The sequence below is a fragment of the Microcebus murinus genome, chromosome 3 (genome assembly GCF_040939455.1).
Source record: "Microcebus murinus isolate Inina chromosome 3, M.murinus_Inina_mat1.0, whole genome shotgun sequence".
Classification (NCBI taxonomy): Eukaryota; Metazoa; Chordata; class Mammalia; order Primates; family Cheirogaleidae; genus Microcebus; species Microcebus murinus.
Window position 1 is genome coordinate 11,713,416 of NC_134106.1, and position 24,174 is coordinate 11,737,589.

At 34.4% G+C, this 24,174-nt stretch overlaps 1 protein-coding gene across 2 annotated transcripts in view; it reads right to left on the reverse strand.

Moving 5' to 3' along the window:
• Window positions 1–24,174, reverse strand: part of NBAS (NBAS subunit of NRZ tethering complex) — a 328,315-nt gene that overhangs the window by 164,596 nt on the left and 139,545 nt on the right. For both annotated transcript variants that reach the window (XM_076000562.1, XM_076000561.1), the window contains exons 27-31: window positions 20,967–21,029; window positions 18,026–18,148; window positions 10,967–11,069; window positions 7,544–7,773; window positions 4,362–4,474 (exon numbers count right to left, since the gene is read on the reverse strand). In XM_076000562.1, coding sequence (XP_075856677.1) covers window positions 4,362–4,474; window positions 7,544–7,773; window positions 10,967–11,069; window positions 18,026–18,148; window positions 20,967–21,029 — 632 coding nt within the window. The remainder of the gene's footprint in view (window positions 1–4,361; window positions 4,475–7,543; window positions 7,774–10,966; window positions 11,070–18,025; window positions 18,149–20,966; window positions 21,030–24,174) is intronic.

A 24,174-nucleotide genomic window follows, 5' to 3' on the forward strand; every position in this document is an offset into this window, starting at 1 on the left:
TCTAGCTCCATAAATCAAGGTGGAAAGCTGAAGCCACACATAATAATGGATCATCATTTTCTCTAAACTTCCATTTAATGTGATACTCAAATTTGGTTCTTTGTGTACTTATTGCTCTAAAAAATACAGACTACTAATATTTCAAGAACATTAAATAAATTTGAAGAGTAAGATTCTAATGTTCTAAGGACTTTTTACTTTGTTTATTTTCTAAACCTCTGGAAAATCATTATGCCAGTTCTCTTTTACTTCTAATTGTAGGACATGCTTAATTATATTTTAAGATGTGATTTCTCAGTTAAGTAAATTCAAGCCTTACATGTTATCATGTTTCCATGAAGGGGGTATTCAATTCCTAAAATTCCTTTCCAAATGGAATGAATGAATGAACATGAAAAAGATATGTGTGTATGTATTTTAACAATTAAGAGTACCTCACTTTCCTGTAGAACTCACAAACATATCTCAAATGTTAAAACAAAAATGATAATCTCTCTCAACCACACACACACACACACACACATACACACGTCTCAGATGTAAAGGCATTTATTGACCACCTATGCATATACCAAAATAGCCTCATCACAACCTTAGTAGGCATGGACAGTAAATGCCCATGAAACCACATATGTGAAATATCAATTTCAGTCACTCATGAATGGCAACAAAGGTCCACAACATATATAGTTACTTGTGATGTTGCTGAAATACAAATTTGAGTTGTGTAGGTCAGCAAGGTGCTAATATGAAGGAGTCAGTTACTTAGTCAAAGAGTGAAAAGACAAGAGTTTCCTTCTCAAAGAATCTTTTACTTTTATGCCTATTTGTCAGTAGAGTACTGTTTACTATTTACAATGCAGGTTCTTGTGCCAGACTATCTGGGTTTGAATCCTAGCTCTATCTCTAACTAGCAGTGTGACCATAAGCAATCACTTAATCTCCTTGTGCCTTCATTTCATTATCTGAAAATTGGAAACAATAACAATCATTACCTCATAGGGTATTTTTGAGAATTAATAAATACATATAAAGTATACTTGGAACATAAAAATCACTCAATATGTGCTATTATTATTAATACTACTGACATATTCACAGAAACACAGAGTATGGCAGCCTCTAATGTAAGATTTCTCAGTGTTTCAATATATAACTTTCAGAACTATCTAAAGAACATTTTATTATTATCCCCATCTAAGAAAGGTGACACTCAAAGATACTGTTGCCACAGGTCACACAGCTCACAGTGGCTAAGCCAAAATTTAAACTAACACATGACACTGGTGTAACTCTGCCTTATCACCAAGGTGTCAGGCTCTTAAAGTCATGACATATGCCTTGTTCCCTCTGTTATGTCAGTTCCTGGAATAGAGTTTAAGTCTGAATTAATGTTTGTTAAATGTAAGGAAAGGGGAATGAGGAGATGCTGGGGGGGCGGGGGAAGAATCCAAGGAAGAAAGGGAAGATGAGAGAGAGTGAGAAGGCAGGCAAGACCACACTAATTCTACCATCTCTTAGAAAATGGCGTTAAGTAAAATAACAAATATTATAGCTGGTACTTGCGCAGCCCTCACTATATCCCAGGCATATAAATGCAATTCTTTTTTTTTTTTTTTTTGAGATACATTCTCTCTCTGTCTGCCGCCCTGGCTAGAGTGCAATGGCATCATGAGAGCGCACAGCAACCTCAAACTCCTGGGCTCAAGCGATTCTCCTGCCTCAGCCTCCCAAGTAGCTAGGACTACAGGCATGTGCCACCACACCCAACTGATTTTTTCTATTTTTAGTATAGATAGGTTCTCATTCTTGCTCAAGCTGGTATCCAACTCCTGACCTCAAGTGATCCTCCCACCTCAACCTCCTAGAGTGCTAGGATTATGGGCATGAGCCGCCTCGCCTGCCTATTCCTTATAAACAATTCTGTAAGGTTCTTATTATTATCCTTATTATTATCCTTATTATTAAGGTTCTTATTTAATTTGGAAAAATTAAACATAAAGAAAAGTTGTAATACTTGCCCACAGTTATCCAGTAGTAAGTGGCATAACTAGTTTCAGGCTGGTATAACCACAATGCTAAGTCAGTCTGAAAAACTGACTTACCTTATGATAGAAAGAAAAAGTGAACAACTGAAATATCCCCAAGCTGCTCATTTAAATATGAAGAAAAATTTACACAAACATAAACACCCAAAATACAGGGAAAAATATATACCAGTAGGCACACAAATAGAAGACTCACACATAAGGAATCATTTTTACATGCTATTTCTGTTCTTGTTTTCTACTAACTCATTAATTATAATTCAGCTAGAACCATCGGCCTTCACCTGGTGAGAAATAGTAACTTCTAGAGTGCAGGTAAAGGAGGCTTTGAAACAAAGCAAAGTGACAAAATGAACTATGTACATGGAGTACAATAAAAATACCTGGACCGTAAATTTCTAAATATCAAGTTGCTTTGTTTGTCCAGTATTACTGATGAATACAAAAGAACCTGAAACCTAAATTGAATCTGTGGGATAAACATAACAAAAAAGTATACAAAGGCAATATTCCATTTCCACATCCAGAAGGTTTTCTGACATTCATTCTAATAGGAAACTCCAAATCAATACATCAAGTTGGAAAACTGTCAAGATATGAAAGCAAATGTCTTTCTTAAAATATTCCTCAGTCAAGAAATTCTCAGAAGCTACAGCAGGGTAGCAGTCTTAGTTGCAGATATTCAAATTCAGCCTCTGACATGCAAATATTATCTACAAAAATATTGCTAATTCATTACCATAGAAAATCAGGGCTCAATTTAATATTTCAAGTTCAACAGCATTTGGGGAACTACAAAAAAATTTTTTTGTATTATATCCATCTGTTTGAATTAAATAAGTAGGTAAAACTCACACAATGTCTGCGTGCACGCAGAGTCAAATCTAGAATAATGTAGCCGAACAAGAGATATAAACAGAGCAAAAGTTTCATTGTGCTCTGGATTATTCCCTGACTGAAAATTGCAATTAAATGAATGTTTGAGGGGGAGGTAGTTAATGATTTAAGATATGTGAGAATAAACTGAAAATGCTTTATAGTAAGCCTGGTTAATAGTCACAATTTTAAGAAGCTTTGAGCTCAAAAATTATAAGAATAGTACAACTGAAGAGAATTTTCTAGTGATTTAGCAATCACTTTACATATATTAGCTTAAGATGCGTACAATAATTACATACAAATTATTTCCAAACAATGATATCTGAAGTAACAATAACACCTCTTTCAAATCTAATAAATTTGTCTGAAAAGCAGAACTTTAGCTGTTAGTAAAAGCACAATGGAAACCCACATGGAAATAAGACTACCTGGACTGGCTCACATCCCTAAACCATCCAACTCTAAATACTACAGAGGACAAAGACACCAAGGGACTGGCCACCATTATCTGAAGGTACTAGTAATTAAAAAAAATAAAATAAAAATAAAAAGAGGAGAGACAATTGTGGGGAAAACTTACCAAAAAATAGAGATGAAAGGAACTCAGCTAGACTTCCCCACCCCCAGTCCCAAACATTTCCAGAGTTAAGAACCGAAATAACAGATTACAGGGAAGCCAGCCAAGTACACTGCTAGTAACCAAGCCACCCTGTTCATTTAGGGCACTGAGGTCCAGTATTAGAAGCAACAGAAAATCTACCTCCTACTCATCAGGAAAGGTCAGGTAAGGTCCAAGGCACTGTGAGATGCACACTGTCATCACAGCATGAGGTAGAGGAGACAAGTGACTGTTTAACAGGATTCTTGTTTGGGATGATATTCCTACATGACTTTTACATTAGATAAAAGAACATGAGCAATATTAAGGTATCACTAGTAATTAAACTCTAAACAAGCACTTTCTATCTTTCCCTCTTTAAACAAAAATGGACTTAAAGAATATTCTGAGTCAAGCATAAAAGAAAATGAACTATTATTATTTATAGCTAGTTATAAATCTATGCAACTGAAACAAAATACAGAAATAAATTATATACCAAAATGGATATGAATCTGAAACTCTCATCCATAATCCCCAATTTCTATTTTTGTTTTTATCCAATAGCCTCACTGTTCTAGGACTAATGTTATTTCTTTAAATTTTATAAATGTGAACTTTAAAAAATTGCTTTATGGTAAAATGTTGGCTTTATTTTTTCTTTTATGTTTTCACTTGAGATTTCATTTGAAAAATGGGGTGGGGAGCAAGACCAATTGCTAATGGATGGATTAAATGACCAAAGTTACTCTTTAGTTTTAAGAACTTAAAAGGAACAGTAGTAAACTAGTGCAAAAACAAGTTAATAACAATGTGACAGTAAGTAGAAAACTCACCTTGCAAAGGTAGGATCTTTACTCCAAACTCTTCAAGACATCCAAGGGCTTGGATAAGATCCAGCTCTTCTTGAATAGCAGGAGGTCTATCTGTTATCAGCTGTAAACAGCACCTAAGAGAAATTAGAAAAACTTTTTAAAGAAGTAGCATATATTCAACAAAGTTACTTTTCTATATTCGACAACATGAGATCCAACATATATTTATCAAAAATCTACTACATTGCAGGCATTCATTCTGCTAGATGTTTCTGTTATCTTACTTAATCCTCATAGCAAGCCTGTGAGTTAGGCAAATATCATCATCTATCTGCCTTTTAAGAAAGCCAAAATTGAAGCTCAGGGAGGTAAAGTAAAGTAATTGACCAAGGTTACAATGATAATATGTAATGGTATTCATTGTAGTAGGAAGCATGGTAACTCTGTGTTTAGTGCTGTTTGTACTACTGAATCCAACGGTAATAATTATAATAGAAAGGATTAAAAAAAAAAAAAAAAAAGAATTCAGATAATTTCCCAGTTTCCCTTCTAGGAAAAATAGAAAGGTTTTCATTCAGTCACAATTTGGTCCCCACAAAAGGAACAAGGAATGACTCAAGAAACTGCCTAAGGGACATTTTTCTTACCAAAAAGGAGGAATCAGATGGCAATGCCATCCCAAGACACATTACAGGAGAAAGTGATTTGCTAATCTAATAATGTAGGATTCCTATGAAATATTTTAAGCACATTTCTAAAAAATCAGAGAAACTATATTTAATAAATGTTTTATTTAATGAATAATTTTATTTTCAGAAAAGTATTTGTAAAGAAACACTGGAATGTGAGACTAGATAGGCAGAGATAGGCCACAAAGGACTCATCAATGCTAGAAGCACAGATTGCCAGACGCAAATATCTAGGCCCAGGTATGACATCTACATGACTGAGTGATACATACAGGCCTATCGTGTTCTTGCAAAACTGAGAACTCACATATACTCTTGATTCAAGTGTAAAAGTCTATAAATTTTTTGTGGTTTCTATCAAAATTTTACACATACTTACCTCTGAACCCAGGAATTCCACTTAAAATGAATATTACAGACAGGCTCACACATGCTCAAAGACATACAATTACGAGGCCAGGCGCGGGGGGGGGGGGCTCACACCTGTAATCCTAGCACTCTGGGAGGACGAGGCGGATTGCTTGAGGTCAGGAGTTCAAAACCAGCCTGAGCAAGAGTGAGACCTCGTCTCTACTATAAATAGAAAGAAATTAATTGGCCAACTAATATATATACAAAAAATTAGCAAGGCATGGTGGCACATGCCTGTAGTCCCAGCTACTGGGGAGGCTGAGACAGAAGAATTGCTTGAGCCCAGGAGTTTAAGGTTGCTGTGACCTATGCTGATGCCATGGCACTCTCTCTAGCCTGGGCAACAAAGTGAGACTCTGTCTCCAAAAAAAAAAAAAAAAAAAGGCATACAATTATGGATGTTCACTACCAGATTGTTTTTAAAATGAAAGAAAATATACCAAATCAGGATATAATTAAGTAAATTCTATAACAGTCAAATAATAAAATATTCTGCAACCATCAAAAAGGAATGAAACAGACATGTACTTACATGGAAAAATTTTCAATACAGAACATAAGTAAAAAAAAGCAAAGTACAGTATACATAAATAGTAAGAACTTACTTGTGATTTAAAAATGAAGAGGGTAACATTTAATAAAATACTTTCAAAAGATACATAAGAAACCAATTTTAAAAACAGTTGAGGGATAAAGTTAGGGAAACTAGAAGAAGGGTAACTTATCAATACATATCCTTTTTGTATTGTTTAAATATTTATTGCTTCCTCAAAAAAAATCTAGTTAATAAATAATACTTTAATCAGTAAGGATATGTAGGATATTTTCTATATTCAATATAACTGTAAACACTGAAATACACCCAGGCTCACAGATCACAATCAGTTCAGTGCTACATTATATACATAGGACATGTTTTAAAATTAAGGTGTGTCCTTGCAAGAAATAAAAGGATACAATGAAAAGACTGGAAGGATAGTTTTTTAAATGATCTCTGAGAAACACCTGCCAAAAAGATTTAGGTCAAACACAACTCCCAGTTTCCAAGGCTATTATATTTGGTGTTTTCATCATTTGAAATAAAAATAGAATCTCTTAGGAGAAAATAAAAAGATTTACTAACTAAATAACTTTGTCAAGTTCAATAACATGGTTTGAGAAAACATGATGCTTTCTGGGATATCACTGGTGGGGTGGGGGGCTATTACTTTTAGGCTTTGCTAGGGTTGAAACAACTAATTAGTCATATGGGAGGAAAAATGAATCTAAAATTGCTACCATGAGTACCATGCTACCATTAAAATAATTTTCAAATGAATTTAAAATTTAAATGTTAAAAAAGCCCCAACAAACTACTAAAAAATTAAGAGAAATATTTTAATTTGGGAGAATTAAAAGTCTTTCAAAGGATGACACAAAGACAGAAACTATAAAACAGTAATAATCAAATTTAAAAAGTTCAGTGTAACAATTGGAAAGATAAATCATGCATAATAAAAACTGGGCAACATAGTTGAAATATTTGAGATGCGCAAAGGGCAAAAGTCCCTTATGCCCAAAAGAAAGCCCCTAAGAATCAACAGTAAAAAGATGAATAACCTAAAAGGAATATAAGCAAAGGCTAGAAATGGGTTTCAAAAGAAAAAGTACAAATGCAGGTGTTAAATAGGCAAAAATTAGAAAGACTGACAATTAGTTTAGAGAAGGGTCACTTTAGTACCCTACTAATAGAAAATAATCTAATCAGGTCTCTTGTCTCTAAACAAAGTGGAAGCTATGCAAAGGAGACAGACCACTTCCCACATGTGCTGAAAAGTTTTAGAACTTGAATTCATAGCTTATCATATGAATCTCTTCCAACAGATAAGAAATTCAGCCTTACAGAGCATGCTGGACAAAAATGGTCAAGAGAAAGTAGATGGATATTCATAACATAACTAGTTTTCTTTCAATATCCAAGCAAAAAATAATTGTACCCCATATAGTATAGTCAATCTGTACTGGTGATATTATATTTTGTAAAGTAAACTATAAACGAACAACAGAGCTTGTGTGTTCCGACTTGCCCTCTCCTTCTTACAGAAAAATATGAAGTTATTCTACCTGGCCAGATCCATGCAGCTATCTGTGAGGTTGGTGGAAGAATTGAAGTACTCTCTGCTGGCAGCCAAAACCAAGTCGATGCTTTTTTCATAACTGACCCTGTACTGGGGTTTCCCTTTATGGGCTACACTAGCTGCGGGATTTATTGAGCAAGCACTGCAGTGCATCATCTGCCCAGCCAGGTGAATATTTTCAAGGCGACTGGAGCACAGAAGGCTTTCTGTAAATATCTGGGGGAAAAGAAAAAAAAAAAACTAGAATTAGTGATAAAGCAAGAAGACTCAGTTCTCAACAAAATGAAGGCTCTGAAATCCAAATGAAATAAATTATAAAAATATATCCATCCTAGAGATGATAATTGTACAACATTGTAAGTGTACTAAATGACAATGAATTGTATACTTTAAAGTAGTTAATTTTATGTCACGTGAATTTCATCTCATATTAAAAAATTCATTTTTTAGGAAGAAAAAATAATTTTACTGAATAAACAAAAATTAAAATTAACATTTTAATGTGTTACAAAGAATAAACTTAAAAGGTTTTGCTAAAATGAACAATGTAATTTCTGTTTTACAGGCTATATCATGAAAAACAGAACATATTAAACATATTGTCCCACCCTCAACAGGGCCCACAGTCCTTAAACTATTTTTAACTGGTTCAGTTTTTCAAAAGAAAAATTTTGAATATGATACATATAATTCATAATTGCTTAAAGCATCTGAATTCAGTCTTACAAACCAAATAGACAAGCCACAAATACTGTCATTAAAATTACAATATGCCATATTTTTTCCAACTTGCATATTAAAAATTATTTAAATACAAGAGACATTGACAGACGATATTCATGCAAATATCACTGTACTCTACTAGGCAACTAATAGTATAAATTAACATAAAATTGATTCTATAATTGAGATTATTTATATATTTAATCCAGAAGAGTATAAAACAAAGCTATCCTTTTAAACCTACATTAACAATGTTATATATAATTAATAATGAGAACTTCCCCAAGAATGCTATTTCTTATCACTTCACAGTTGGATGAGAATAGCACAGAAATAAAAGAGATGGAAAAAATAAGATTTCACGAAGAAGCGAGAGTATCCTTATACTTAGGAAGACAATCAAATTTTCATAGGAGCCCCTTATTCTCACTTCTTTGGATCTAGGCTTACTGAGGGAGGCATTTTTAGATAGGACTTTGTTGAGATGTCTAACAAGGACAAAATCACTAATATCTAAAAGGGATTCACTATGGAATAGATGTTGTGAGAGAAAGCAAACTATCAATGAGCAATTCTAATCACTTATATCTGACACATGAAAATGGCTTACTCCAAGTCTAATCCAAATGACTTACAGGTAATAGCATCTCTATATTTCTTTCATTTATTCAAGTAAGCCATAAAGAGTCAATGCCCAATATTGAAAAATGCAATTTGCTCACCCTAAACCTTAAAAGGTTTTGCTAAAATGAACAATATAGATTTCTGTTCTACAGGCTATATAGAAATCTTCATCTGACATTTCCAAAGTTATGCCACTAAGCTTTCAAATTATTTTCTAAGGACAGCAAAACCCAACAACCAAAAATTAGTAAGACAATATAGCATAGTTTAAAAGACACTAAAATGATACTTAAAATTTTAAGTTCACCAAATCTATATTACCATCTTCTGGAATCTCTGCAAACCTGTTATAGTATGCTTTCAAATGTTTTCTCAACAGAGAGAGACTCATGGACAGAAGTCATTAAAATATTAAAGCCTAATAAAAAGGAGCTAAAATATTTTGAATCTGTAATATGACAAATTATAACAGATTACTCCAAATAGGAGCTGGTTCAAATGTAATATACTTATTACCAGTTTTTCAATCAGAATCAGATTCATAGTCAGAAACAGGAAAATACCAAATTAATGCCATTCCAATGTAAAAACACTACTTCAAACATTCTAGTGACAAGTTTTAGACTCCATGTGCATACAGATTATTTTCTCCTGAAACTGATTGTAAGTTTTGCTTCAGATGCAAAAAGGGAAGTTAGTGGCAATTATATTTTATGTGGTCTGAGACTGAAATTATCATATGAACATTAGAGTCATTCGAGCATTTTAAAACCTGAAATTCAAATATAAAACCATTCATTTCTCAACAGTGTACATTAGTGCTTTTTTGTTAAAAGCACCTTGAATTACAAAGCCAAACAATTTCACAAAATAGAAACCTATTTTTACAACTCTGATTTAATCAACAGTTCATGCTTTGTGATATCAGAGCAAAGCGACATAAGAAATACTCTGTATGATTTTGGGTCTGACTTATTTAACAAGAAAATTCAAATGAGAAACCTTTTTTAGACTGCATCTTATTAAAAACGAGTTAGATCATTTTTCAATATGCACCATGAATAATTTATTGGTAATATATATACCTTCCAAAATAATGAGTAAATCCCCCTGGATTATACTCTGGGTCAAGTGACAACCGTTTCTTAATATCCTTTATATTCCAGATATTACAATATGTATTAGGGGACATGAGGATGAATCTGGTATGATACTGCCTGTCTAGGAGCTCATGACCAAATGGAAGAAACACACATATAAACAAATAACTACATTTTACAGAAAGGCTATAGTAGAAGCAAGTTATATGAAAGGACAAAGGCAGGCATCCTAGGGGACATAATTATTGAGCTGGGTTCTAAGATTTTATCAGAAATTTTCCAAGTTAAAAAAAAAAAAAAGGAATATATTCCAGGCCACAGGATCAAGGCAGGCAAAGCCACAGAGACATAAAACAGCACGGTGGATAGAGGGATCGGTGACAGACCTGGTGGAGCTACTGCGGCATAGGACACAGTGGAGAGTGACAAAGGTAGGCAGGGACAGGGCGGCTGAAATCTGCTGTGACTTTCTACGCCATGCTAAAAGGTAGCGATACTTTCTGATTATTGATATGGAACAACTTTTCAGGAGGAGTACATCATGAAAAGGCTTGTTTTAGAAAAACACTCTGATGTAAACTAGAAAAAGAGACGGAGTAGGGAAACAAGCAGCAGGACTGCAGCAATTGCTCAGAGATGAAGACAGAATAGATTTGAGAGACTTTTCTCAGGCACGTTAGGTAAGTTCTAGTGACTACCAAAACTATGGAAGAGAAATCAAGTATGAGTTGGAGTTTTCTAGCCAAGGACTAACTCACTGAATAGATGGTGTTGTAATGAACAAAAGGGAAGAAAGAAGAATAAGTATGAAAGTCTCAAACTATAAAGCATTGGTCAATTATCAGCTAGTATTCAACAGTATTACTTACTATGAAGTTTATTGTCATCACCTTTATGTCCAATAAAGGATAACAATCAAAACTTTAAAATTAAAATAAAATAGTTCACATAGACAGAGTTACCTCATAGCAAGCATCAGAATCCAGACATGTGTAAACATTCTGCTGCATAGTTAGCATGTCTTGCAGCAACATTCTCCAGTGAGACTCACTAACAGGAGGCTGCCTGTGGGAAATTAAAAAAAGAAAAAAAGAGAGAGAAGGAGGAGGAGAAAAAGAAAACAATTCATGAAATTTCTTTCTTCAATTGGCCCAAAGTAAAAAACAAAACAAACAAACAAAAAAAAAACCTACATACCACATCAGCTCACAAATGATCAATGGGAATATATCTCATTTGAATTTCCAGGAAAAAAACTTGGATTAAAGATAGAAGGAAAAGTTGGGCAGCTATGCATTAATAATAGAGGTGCTGCCAAAGCAGCCTTCACAGCTTGCCTGGACACAGAACTGGAATAGCATTAATGGTAATGGCAAAGATAAACAAGCTGTGAGTTTCTAACGTCAAATAAAGCACAGTGAGATATAGCAGCTATAATATAGCAGTAAAAGCACTTGGAGACAGAGATTAGTTTCAAATCCCATCTTCATCACTCTGCTGCCCTCAGCAGGGGGTCTTCTAATTTCAACTGAACATCCAGACGCATATGACAACCACAGGCCACATGTGACATCAGTCTGGAGGACAGGAACTGTGGCTCACCAGGAAGCAGAATAGCATCACTGTGTTTCAGTGATAGTAACTGGCAGCAGTCCACACACCAACTTGTAGAGCACTCCAGTAGTTATCTTCTTTTCAGGTGAGTGCCCAGGTGCAAGGAGAGAAAGCCTCAGAGAATACTTGTAGGCTTTGCCATGTCTGGCTTAGGAAGAAGCTACATGTCCTAAAAGAGCCAATATATTTTGCAACAATTCCATAGGCACAGTTTCAAAGTTACCTCAAGGGACAGGACAGTGACCACACTCAGGAGAGCCCAAAGCAAAAAGTCCCTATCAGGTATTTCCAGTTCATTTACAGTTTCTCCAGGCCAGAGGCAATTTACCAATCAGGGATCAGTTTTATATAAGCAGTGAGGCTATGCAACCTAGTTGATTAAAAACCATTTTATGTTAATTTCCAGAGTTACAGAGCTAGGAATTAATGGCCAGATTCTCTTACAGCAGGAAAAAGAGTTTTAACAATTTCACATATAGACTCAGGTTAGTTGTGTGATTGTGTACAAGTCATTTAATATTTATGAATTTCATTTTTCTCACTGAAAGCCCACCTCAGAGAGGGAAAAGGAATTGTTGAGACTAATTTTGACAAAACACAGGCATTGAAGCCAGATGCTCCTAAATATAAAAGCAAGTTCAATTACCTGTGCAGATTTGAATAAATATTTTAACCTCTCTGAGCTTTAGATACCTTTTTTGTATATCATGAAGATAAACTAGAACACATGAAAAGGCTTCCCATTTTTCGGGTATATAATAAGTATTCAACAAATGTGAATGAATGAATCTAAGGTTACAAACACATTGTTTTTAAGTTACTTACAATGATTACTAGTATCATCTAGTAGGAAGGAGAATATACTTTCTCTCTTCCTCACTTAAAAGTTCATCTTAGTTGAATATATATGAGTTTGGAATCATCATTTATGTTTCATCTTCTAGTCTTGAAGTTCTACATGATCATGAATATCATTATTCAAAAAGGAGATTTTTGTTTTGCTTTATGTTTGTCAAATACCTTTCTTTTCCATGTTTTTTTTTCATCTTTTATAATACCTTTAAAAATTATCACTGTTTCTAAATGCTATGCATTGAAAACAGAGCAGATAGACTGTACATATATAATAGTCATTACTATGGAAAAAGTATGTATTTGGGATCATTATAGTGAAAAATATTGTCCTTTTTACCTAAAATTTTTAATAGGCATATGTTCATTCACCTATAGCATTTTATATTTATTGCACAAAATGAACGATTATTCTTGTTCCATAAGTAATAAAGAGTATAATTTTTTTTCAGCACAAAAATACACAAAACAAATTGATATATCTAAAAGTATTCCAGGATAATCTATGAAGTGTTTCCATCAGTTTGACCTTGATATATGAACTCTTTCAGTATGCTTTAAAGAATTGGAAGACTCTTTCAGATTTGGCTTCCAGGAAGAAAGTAGCACAATATCCAATGAAGTGAGTGTCCATCTTGCACCAGTTTGATAAACTCAGACCTAGGCATAGTCTAACTGAATTCAAGTTCTCACAGCCCAGCTGTTTTTCTGCAAGCCATCAACACTGGGGCAGATGGTATTAATGTTTTCTCACACATGGCTAGCCGTAAGCAGAGGTTCTAATTAAAATAAATTATAACACATTATTTACTAAGGCCTTTTCCAGAAGACATTCAGTAAATAAGAATCAAAAGCAGAACTTAAAGAAAATAAACAAGAAATTTGCAAATTAACAGACATATCCCTGAAGACAAACACAATATTAGTTGCAGCTTTGGAATGGAGGTGGATTTTCCAGGGAGGAATTAGCATTGTACTCAAGATAGTAAAACTTGCATTTATAACAGATTAGCTGAGATCTGTCATCATTTAAAATATGCAAAGAATATTCTATAGGTATTGAAGGACAAGCCATGGAAGCATACATAAAATAATTAAGATTCATCTCAAGTTGACTACTTTGAAAACAGGGGCCATATTCTCTTACATATTCATAGTAAGTAGATCACCACGAGTAGAAATTAACTTCAAGGACTTCCAAAGTATTTAAGGAACTCAGTGGGTGGATGATAGGTAATCTAGCTGCAACAGCAAGACTTTCCTGTTGAAGAGTAAATTCTAGAGTAGAGTCATCATGATCTTGGAAATCTTGACCATCGATTTGTAGCTATATAAAGAAATCTTCAGACTTACATAGTCGAAACCTTCTAAATTACTCATTTAATAACTACTGAGAGGGCCACTAATATGTAAGTTCCCATTTGAGGCATATAGTGGCTATAACACTTGCACGGGAGAAATTATAATCTAGAAGGGAACTTAAGGCGCATATGTCAATGACTATAGTACAGTTGTAGTATAGTATAGTTACAAAAGAAAAATAGTAAGAGCAGTAGATACAAAACACTAGGGAATTTTCAGCAAGGAGAATTCAATTCTACTTGGAGTCAGATGATATGATAGAGCTAGCTCTTAAAAGATAAGAATATATAATAGTGTCTGTTACCACTGTGTTTGTATTTTTTAATATTCTGTTTAAACTCTAAATCCTCAAAATTAGGTAGGGAAAATATGGTTAACAGGTTCTTGAAAAGTTGTCTTCATTTAATCCTACTGCCAGTGACCCTAATCCTTCCGGGTTAGTGGATGAGAAGGCTTATCCCCAGCCTTCTTTACATTTTTCCAGAGTTTCTCTGAGGGACAAATCCAGAATCTAACCTTCCTATACACACATGGGGTCGCTCTCAAATCCATAATGTGTTGCCAATTTTTCTACAGAGTAATCTATCAGCTCTCTCATAGCCTTTATACGTACTCTGATTAAGCTGGGTGCAGTGGCTCACACCTGCAGTCTCAGCACTTAGAGAGCCTGAGGCGGGAGGATCACCTGAGGACAGGAGTCTGAAACCAGTCTGAGCAATGTAGCAAAAACCCTGTCTCTACAAAAAAATGTAAAAATTCGTTGGGTGGGCCAGGCGCAGTGGCTCATGCCTGTAATCCTAGCACTCTGGGAGACTGAGGCAGGAGCTTTGCTTAAGTGCAGGAGTTTGAGACCAGCCTGAGTAAGGGCTAGACTCCATCTCTACTAAAAACAGAAAAATTAGCCAGATGTTGTGGTGTGTGCCTACAGTCCCAGCTACTCAGGAAGCTGAGGCAGGAGGAGCACTTGAGCCCAGAATTTTGAATATACTGTGAGTTACTATGTTGACAGCACTGCACTCTACCCAGGGCAATAGAATGAGACTCTGTCTCAAAAAAAAAAATAAAAAAAATTAGCAAACACCTGTGGTCCAAGCTACTTGGGAGGCTGAAGCAGGAGGAGCCCTTGAGCCTAGGAGTTCAAGGTTACAATGAGCTATGATTGGGCCACTGCACAGCCTGGGCAACAGAGTGAGACCCTCTCCCTTAGGAAAAAAAATATTCTGTTCATATTAATTAATTAATGTATTTTATTTTTTCTTTCTAGAAATAAAAAATAATATAAATATTACTATAAAGTTCTCAACTTCATCAGTTATCCACATTAAGAAAACAATGAAATCCAACTATATGCCAATCTAAATGTTTAAAATGGGAGAAAAGAAAAAGTCAATTATCAAATATTTGTGAGGTAGTGGAACAAAGGTAATTATTACACATTGCTGAGAGAAATATATACCAGTACAACAATTTTGAAAAACTGTTTAGCAGAATTTCCTGAAATTCAACTGAGGTATATTCTATAATTTAGCAATTCCACTCCTAGGTAGGTATTCAAGAGAAATACAGAAATACGTATACCAAAAGACATATAAGTACAAAATTACTCATAGCAGTAGTATCATGAACAACCAAAACTGAGAAATAATTCAAATAATCATCAATATAGAATGCATAATGAGTTATAGTCACAAATTGTAATACGGTACAACGATGAGAATGATCAAACTAATGTTTTATCTACAGTATGGATGAACCTCACAAATACAATGTTGAGGGAAATAAGCTACATACAAGTGTGTATACTATAAAATTCCATTTATGTAAAGTAACAAAAAGAGGGAAAGCTAATGTAGAGTGTTTTGAAGGAAAATAATGACTAGGAGAGACGTGATATGGCTTATAAAACCCTAATTATAGTACAAACAATCCTTATACGCTCAGTTCTCCCTGTTGCCAGATTTCCATACACATGACAGCACCCTACTTTAGCATCCAGGACTCCTGACTGATGGCTTCCCTTGCCAAAACAGCATGCTTAGCTCTGCTGGCGGAGTAAGGGAGCTAACACTCGTCCAATCTGCATCAAACAATGATAGCCATGAGATGGCAGAGGAGCAGACCTACAATTCCCAGAGGACTGCAGCAGTACTGAGGCCTAGTCCACAGTGGTAAACCTGCTTATGTAATGCAACCAGTCCTGTCTCCATTTTCTTCCCTGTCTCAGTCCCCATTCTCCTGCTAATGCTTGGATAGAATCACCTTCCAAACAACTTACACTATAATCTTGGCCCCAGGGGAACCTACAATGAGATAATAGTAATGTACTATGTCTTCATTTACGTGCTGGCTACATGGGTATGGTATGATCATTTTATAAAAATATACTGAGCAGTAATGATTTTATTAATTTAATAATATACTTTAGAATAAGGATCAGAATCCAGGTCATCTAATTCCCAAGTCAAGATAATTTCTTAATGTGACTTCCTTAGAGGGATTGAGAAGATATGAAAGGCACACTTCAAGGGGAACTTCTACTTCCAGAAAAGATGAAACAACAAGAAATGGATTAATCCTCCGGCATGAAACAAGCAAAACTATACAAAAATACTAGACACCAGGCAATGAAGGACGATGATCCCTGAGAGACAAGAACAAATGAATGAGTCTTGACACTGCCCTACCTTACTTCCCTGAGAAAGTTTCCCATGCCACAGGTCAAGGAGGGATAAATATAAGCAGAGACATGTGGGTTCCCTGAATTGAAGAGGCAGAACTGAGATTCCAGAGAACCAAAGCTGATAGAGCACATGCAGGACAAAGTACCAGAGAGGAGGAAACAGGAAGGAGAGGAACTCCTAGGACTTGCAGAGGGTCCCCACAAACACTCAGCTGAGTAGAGGTTGGTACATGCCTAGGATAAAACTGCCTAAGGCCAGGAAAAGAAAACGGGGAAAGGGAACAGTGTTGAGCTCATACAGGGTGGAAAACATCAAAACACACAGGCAATGTAGAGCCTGTAAAAGTAAAACTTTTGGTAGAAAATGTAATAGAAAAACTTTGCAGCATAGACCACTTACATATGATACCAAAAGCATAACGAAAAAAGGAAAAAAATGATTCAACAAACCAAACTTTAAAATAGTATGCTCTTTGAAAGACACAGGTAAGAGAATTCAAAGACAGGGAATAAATGCCAGAAAATCTTTGCAAAGCATATATCTAACAAAGCACTTGTATCCTGAATATACAAGAAAACTTTCGAAGCCAAATGAAAATTATCTCAATTTTAAAAATAAAGAAGATATACAGATGACAAATAAATACATGAAAGGATGTTCAACAATATTACTCATTAGAGAAATGTAATTAAAACCAAAATTAGATACCACTGGATACCTATCCAAATAGCTAATTTTACTAAGACTGACCACACCAAGTGTTGATGAGGATATAGAGCAATTGGAGCTCTCCTACAAGACTGGTTAGAAAGTAAAATGATAAAAAATCTTGGTAAAAGAGTTTGGCAGTTTTTTAAAAAGTTAACCATCCACTCACCATGTGATCTTGCCCTTCCATCCTTAGGTATTTATCCAAGAGAAATGAAAGCATATATTCATACAAAGACTTGTACCTGAATATTCATAGCAGTTTTATTTCAAAAAGCCAAAACTCAAAACAACTCAAATGTCTATCAACAGGGGAATGGATAAACAAGGTGTGAAAAATCCATACAATGAAATACTATTCAGCAAATAAAAAAGAAATAAACTATATAACATGGATGAATCAAAACAATAATTATTCTGAGTGAAAGACAAAAAAAAAAAAAGAAGTACCCTGTGTGATTCATTATTCAAAATTTTAAAAACAAAAGCAAAGTAATATATAGAGGGACAGAAAATAGATTAGTGGTAGCCCTGGTGAGGGGATGTGATGGGGAAATGAAGGAGGGAGGAGATTATAAAGGACCAAGAGAAAACTTTTAGGGGTGAAGGATATATTCATTATGTTGATTGTAATGATGGTTTCATGGATATATACACATATCAAAGCTTATCAATTATACTTACACTTTAAATATGTGCAGTTTATTGTTAGTCAATTACAATCAAATAAAGCTGTCAAAAAAAAAGAGCAATACTTAAAAAAAAATCTTATATAAGCATCAGTTAATTTTGTTTATTACTCACTTCCGCCCGGTGAGCCTAGTCAATCTAACCATCAGCTTGCGTGCCTCTTCTGAGCTGGACTGAGTGGTTTTAACAAATGAAACTGGTTTCTCAAGTCCATGTTTTTCCAAAAGCTCTGACACACTGTAAGTGAAAAAAGAATTATTTAAAAATCTTGCTACCAAAAGAAAAGAATGTAAGAGTCTTAAGCATACAAGTAACAGTTCAGTGATAACTTAAAAAAAAAAAAGCCTCATATAGCATGACCCAATTTTTTATATAATATCAATTTAATTCTCAATGAAACAAAACAAAAATCTAATCATTATATAACAAGCCTTATCTCCCCACTGACTTTTACTACAATATACTTGGGCTAAGGAACATACTAAGAAAAGCATGACATATCTTCATCTCAAAATCTTTTCTATAATTTTCCTATGATCTAAAAACATCAAGTCAGTAAAATTAGCCAAATCTATAATTTCAATACAATTGTAACTTTTAACAATCCTATTTAGTATTTTGTTATAGACAAGGCCACTAGAAAAACAATAAACAAAGAGTTTTAGAGTTGGAAGACCCCAGGAAGAAAATCAGGCTCACTTTCCCTCAAGAATCCATTCTATAAAAATATAAGATACATTACAAATTCTCTCAGTCTTATGTGAATCTTCTTTAGATATCCCATTCCACAATCATCAACACCTTATACACTTGGTCTGTCTCACCAAATCTCAAATTATGAAGGGACTACTACTGTGTTTCTCCGAAAATAAGACGTACCCATAAAATAAGCCCTGGCAGGATTTCTAAGCATTTACACAATATAAGCTCTACTCCGAAAATAAGAGCTAGTGATGGGCGTGGCTATGCAGTGTATCTGCACAACCCATGTATTTCGTCCTCAGAGCGGCAAAGAAGGTGAGCAGTCCTTTTTATCTGCCCCATCGTGACAGCTACTATCCCAGAGGTGACTAGAAAGGTGCGGGCAGCCCCACCAACAAGGTCGGCTCCCCCTGTCAGGTCCCAGCCATCCTTGCGTGCTGCAAGCTGAGGCTTTGAAGGGAAAGTAACACATCTCCTGAAAATAAGCTCTACGGGCCGGGCGCTGTGGCTCACGCCTGTAATCCTAGCTCTTGGGAGGCCGAGGCGGGCGGATTGCTCAAGGTCAGGAGTTCAATACCAGCCTGAGCAAGAGCGAGACCCCGTCTCTACTATAAATAGAAAGAAATTAATTGGCCAACTGATATATATATAAAAAATTAGCCGGGCATGGTGGCGCATGCCTGTAGTCCCAGCTACTCGGGAGGCTGAGGCAGGAGGATTGCTTGAGCCCAGGAGTTTGAGGTTGCTGTGAGCTAGGCTGACGCCACGGCACTCACTCTAGCCTGGACAACAAAGTGAGACTCTGTCTCAAAAAAAAAAAAAAAAAAAAAAATAAGCTCTACGGTGTCTTCTTGAGGAAAAATAAATATAAGACCCTGTCTTATTTTCAGGGAAACACAGTACTAAAGAGAGTGGCTGGAGGGAATTCAATAACTCTTCATAAACATAGGTTTCATGGGTCAGATTACCTGACATTATGTAAACTAAAATATTTATCAAGTACTTGAGCTATGAGGTAGAACAGGAATAATAAATTCTGATTTTACAAGCTCAGTAGATTAAGCTGAGCAGTGAAAGACCTAAGCATTATCCAGAAACCTTTAGGGTGTTATTGCTTCCTTCAGGTACTGAGGACATAATGTACTATCAGGACTACCCATGTTTATACCCCAAAAGTGGTAAAATAAATTATGTTTATTTTACCTTATCTCTTTGAACTATCTCAGTTTCATTAGTCAAACAGAGGTAACTATGCAGATTTGTAAGGAATGAATCTATATTCACTCAACCCACCAACCTTTAGACAAACTATATACTGAATTTTTTAGGGAGGTTAGTAGTTCAGATACAAGCCAATCTATAATAGGAAATGCCTGATTTATTAAACATTTTTCAAGAAATACAACTGTATAACTTTCAGAACATAGAGTAGTAACAAGAATCGGGGTAAGAGGAAGCCAAACAGTTATTAATAATTCTCCATTAAACTCACGTATATGGTACACAAAAACATTCCGTTCCCTTAAATACAACTTAAAATATTTTTACACCAAAAACCTTTAATTTGTAGGAATAAAATTCCTAATTACTGTAATCCAAATTATTATACTTTACCATACATACTAAAGTAATATCATTGCCTATAATTCCTATAATTATGTTGGAAGTACAAAGTTTATTATCTTAAAATTTTATGTTTAATATAATATTTAAAAGTTACAGGCACATATTTATATAAACATAAAAATAAATACTAGTAAACATATTAGATTTCCTAAATGGCAAATTAAGCATATTTCAATCTCCAAAAGAGACGGTTTAATATTTCATTATGACAATAAAGAATATTGCTGCAGAGTTACATGAGGGCTGTAGTATAGTTTGACATAATCCAAATAATCAGTCAAATGTTTTATTCCCTAAAAAAGAAAGCTAAGAGTATAATAAACATTATTTGCTGATCAAGATATAATAATTGCTGCAGGAACTAACATTTTTTTATGTACCTACCATGTGTGAAACATTTTAAACATTTAATCTAGTATTAATTTCACATTCTCAAGAGTTATTAATAGATATTATACATAAGAAAACCCTAGGCCCAAACATCACACAGCTAGTAAATGGTAATGACTAGATTTGAACATAGATTTATCAGTCTTCAAAGCCCATGTTCTTATTAATCTACCATTCTGCTATAATAAGACAATGGTGCATTAGTTACTAAGAAAATTCACTCCCAAGAAAGTCAAACAAATAAGAGGAAATATGACTAATAGGCAGACTTAAGTAACATTTCTTAAATAAACTCTCTTAATAAGCATAGAGCCCAAAAGACTGTCATTTTTCTCACCTGAGAATTTGTTCCAGTTGGTCTACCATATCATGAAGATTTGTGGTTACCTCTGTCTTCTGACTAAAGAATTAGACAAAAAAGTTAAAGTTAAGTTTTTGTAGTGGCTTTTAAAATAAAATATAAAACACAATTAAGTGAAAAAACAGGAATGGTGTTTCTCTTATACTTAACATATAACAATATTGCACTGTCCAGGTAAAATTTCTGAATTCACTCAGCATTTTTCATAACTCAAGAGATTAAGATAAGAAATCTTGAAATAGAACAATATTCTCTGTTACAGATTAGTCAGATAAATGCAACTATTTTCTAAAGAACTTTCAATTCAGTTCTGTTTAAAGGCAAAAAAGCAATTAAAAAGCAATTGAAGTTTCCATTAGGATTCTATGTACTCAAGGAAGTTTTTCCATATATAATCACTCCCTCTGTATCAAGAGAATCACATTCACTTCAAAATTAAGGAACTAGGAAGAAATATATCTTTCATATCAATAATTCTAACAGGTAGTGGAAACAAAAAGCAACCCTTTCTGAGTAAGCCAGTGGACAGGGGACTAGGGGAAATATTATCACAAAAAAGATCACAAACTAATAAAGATGTGGCTGGTAGAGCAGATTAAGTACGGCACAACACACATGCAAGGGAATACAGAAATATGACAGAAAAGCTTAGCAACTGCTATAAAAGCCCTCTTTCACTACAAACAACTCTGTGTCCCAAACACTCTAAACTGAGAACCATCACACCTGAAACTCTCAGGTGTTTTCTGAACAATGCTCCAACTGAATTCCAGCAAGATCTTAGCATTTTATTAATAAGAAATCCAAATGCAAATATTTGTCCAGACTTACAAAATCAGAAATGTCATAACTTGAACACAAAAGCTTCATTATATTTAAAATTGTCAATCTGATTGATCAAAATCTATTTCACAATCGTTCAGTGTAACTTACAAAGATTACAATCTTTTTAAACCAAGTTTTAGGCTTTGGACTAGAATTGAGTATATTCCACTTAAAATCCTTCAGACGGTCATCCATCAAAACTAATTTCTATTAATATACTCATTCAGAAATGTTTAAATTATCATTTTATATCATTTTATTTGTATCATTTAATTATCATTTTATCTGTAATAAATATCATACATATTAAAGAATACAGTGTCCTTTGTGAACTGACACAAACATAATGACTAACAAATTTATTTTAGCTAAATGAAATATGCTGCCTAGGTAAGATGCACAAAATTTAATTAGATTAAATAAGTGATTGCTCATTTCTTAAACAGCAAGTGTTTACATATATATTTACCATTTGTTAAATAACAACTATTTTAACACTAAAAATAAACTAATCACTGGGAGAATATAAACTTACCAAAAAAAAGAGATCAAACTGAGATAAGACTGGCAGTCTAGTTGCAAACATTACAATGAGAAGGCTTGAGCTTGTCAAAAAAGACAACACAGATCATTGAAACATGGAAATAAAGGGCCTTCCAATTAAATATGGCAGACTGAACCTGTACATTTAACTCCACTCTTTTCCAAAACGCCATTTAAGTCGTAGTAAATTAAACAACAAAAAAGAATGGAAGGAAGAAGAGGAGGAATGAGAAATGCACAAAGAGAATGAGAAAGGAGATGACAGCAGATCAGAGATAGAAACAAGACATGGAAGACGCAAACAAGGTGGTAACAGACTCAACAAAGCAAAGAAATCTGTGACACAAGTACCAGCATTAGGGAAAGCCAATACACATATGTCAAAAGCAAAAAAAGCCAAGTAACTAGAAGCACCAGATACTTCTGAAAACCAAAGCTGTACTGAAAGCAGGACAGCTTGAAGGTTTATAATTAGCAAAATTGGAGACACATGTGAACACACACCTTTATCATCCCTGATCTCACACAGCCAGTCAATTCTTTGTCCCATACCTGAAAGAACAGAGGAACTTCATTCTCTGGCTAATGCTCTGCATCCAAACTGCTAGGCACAGCTGTAAAAGGTGAAGAGCTACCATACTGAATTAAGTAAAGGTGTTTAAGGCACTTGAGCCCAATTCTCCTCCAAAAATGTTTACGTCTAGACTGATTCATCCCAGAAAAAGATCAGAAGATTCCACACTAAGGAAATTAACTGAATATAAAACATACATATATGAACATTTTAGAGTCCCACCAATATATTAATAAATGTCCTTTCCTGACCCTGTTACAGTTAGTCTCATGAGGAAATGAGCCTGCTCTATACAAATGCTTTCTCTACAAACGCTTTTTAGTGCCTTAAACATCAATTAATGGCCAAGAATCAGCAGACAGGCAGGAAAATCCCTAACAGTGAAGGTAGACATGCAAACAAACCAAATATGAAAAGTCAAGAGATCAGAGGGGTTGGAGGTACTGGAAAGAATAGAAGAAAATGCATCTATGCATCTGTGGAACAAGACTAGGATTCTTTTTTGAGTGAACAAGAAAAAGTTCTTGAAATTTAAATTAGAAAGCCAAAATAAATTTTAAAGTTCAAAAGATGGATTAGAAGATAAAACTGAAGAATTATCCCAGATCATTTAACAAAAGACCAAAAGATGGGAAACAGAACAAAAAGGGCAGTAAACAAATACATAAACATAAAAGAACTATAATTAAATAATAAATTCAAGAGACCTAACATTTGAACAATAGTTTGAGGGAGGGAGGAAAGGAGGAAAAAAGAAAGGAAAGAAAAGAGTAAGATGGTAAAAAGAGAGATCTCAGAGGTTTGAAGGTTATGAATTTCCAGAATGAAACAGACCATTCAACAAACACCAAAACAAATCTAGGTTAAAAACAAAACACATCATTGTGCTATTCCAAAACACTGAAAATAAAGAAGAGATACTGAAATCGTCTACAAAAGAAAAAAAACCATATATAAAGTACTATTATTGAGAATGGCATTGGACTTCTGAACAATACTGGAAGGAAAAGACAGAGCAGTACCTTCAAAACTAACAGGATAAGGATTATAAACCTACAATTCCATGAACAATTAAACATCCTATCAAGTATAAGTGTCCAATTATGGTATTTTTCTGACATGTGAGAGTCTAAAAAAAAATAGCTACCATGAAATCTTTGACAGGAAGCTACTGGAGATTGATTCCATCAAAATGACAGGAGGAAAGTGAAGAAAGAAGATAAGAAATCCTTATGCAACACA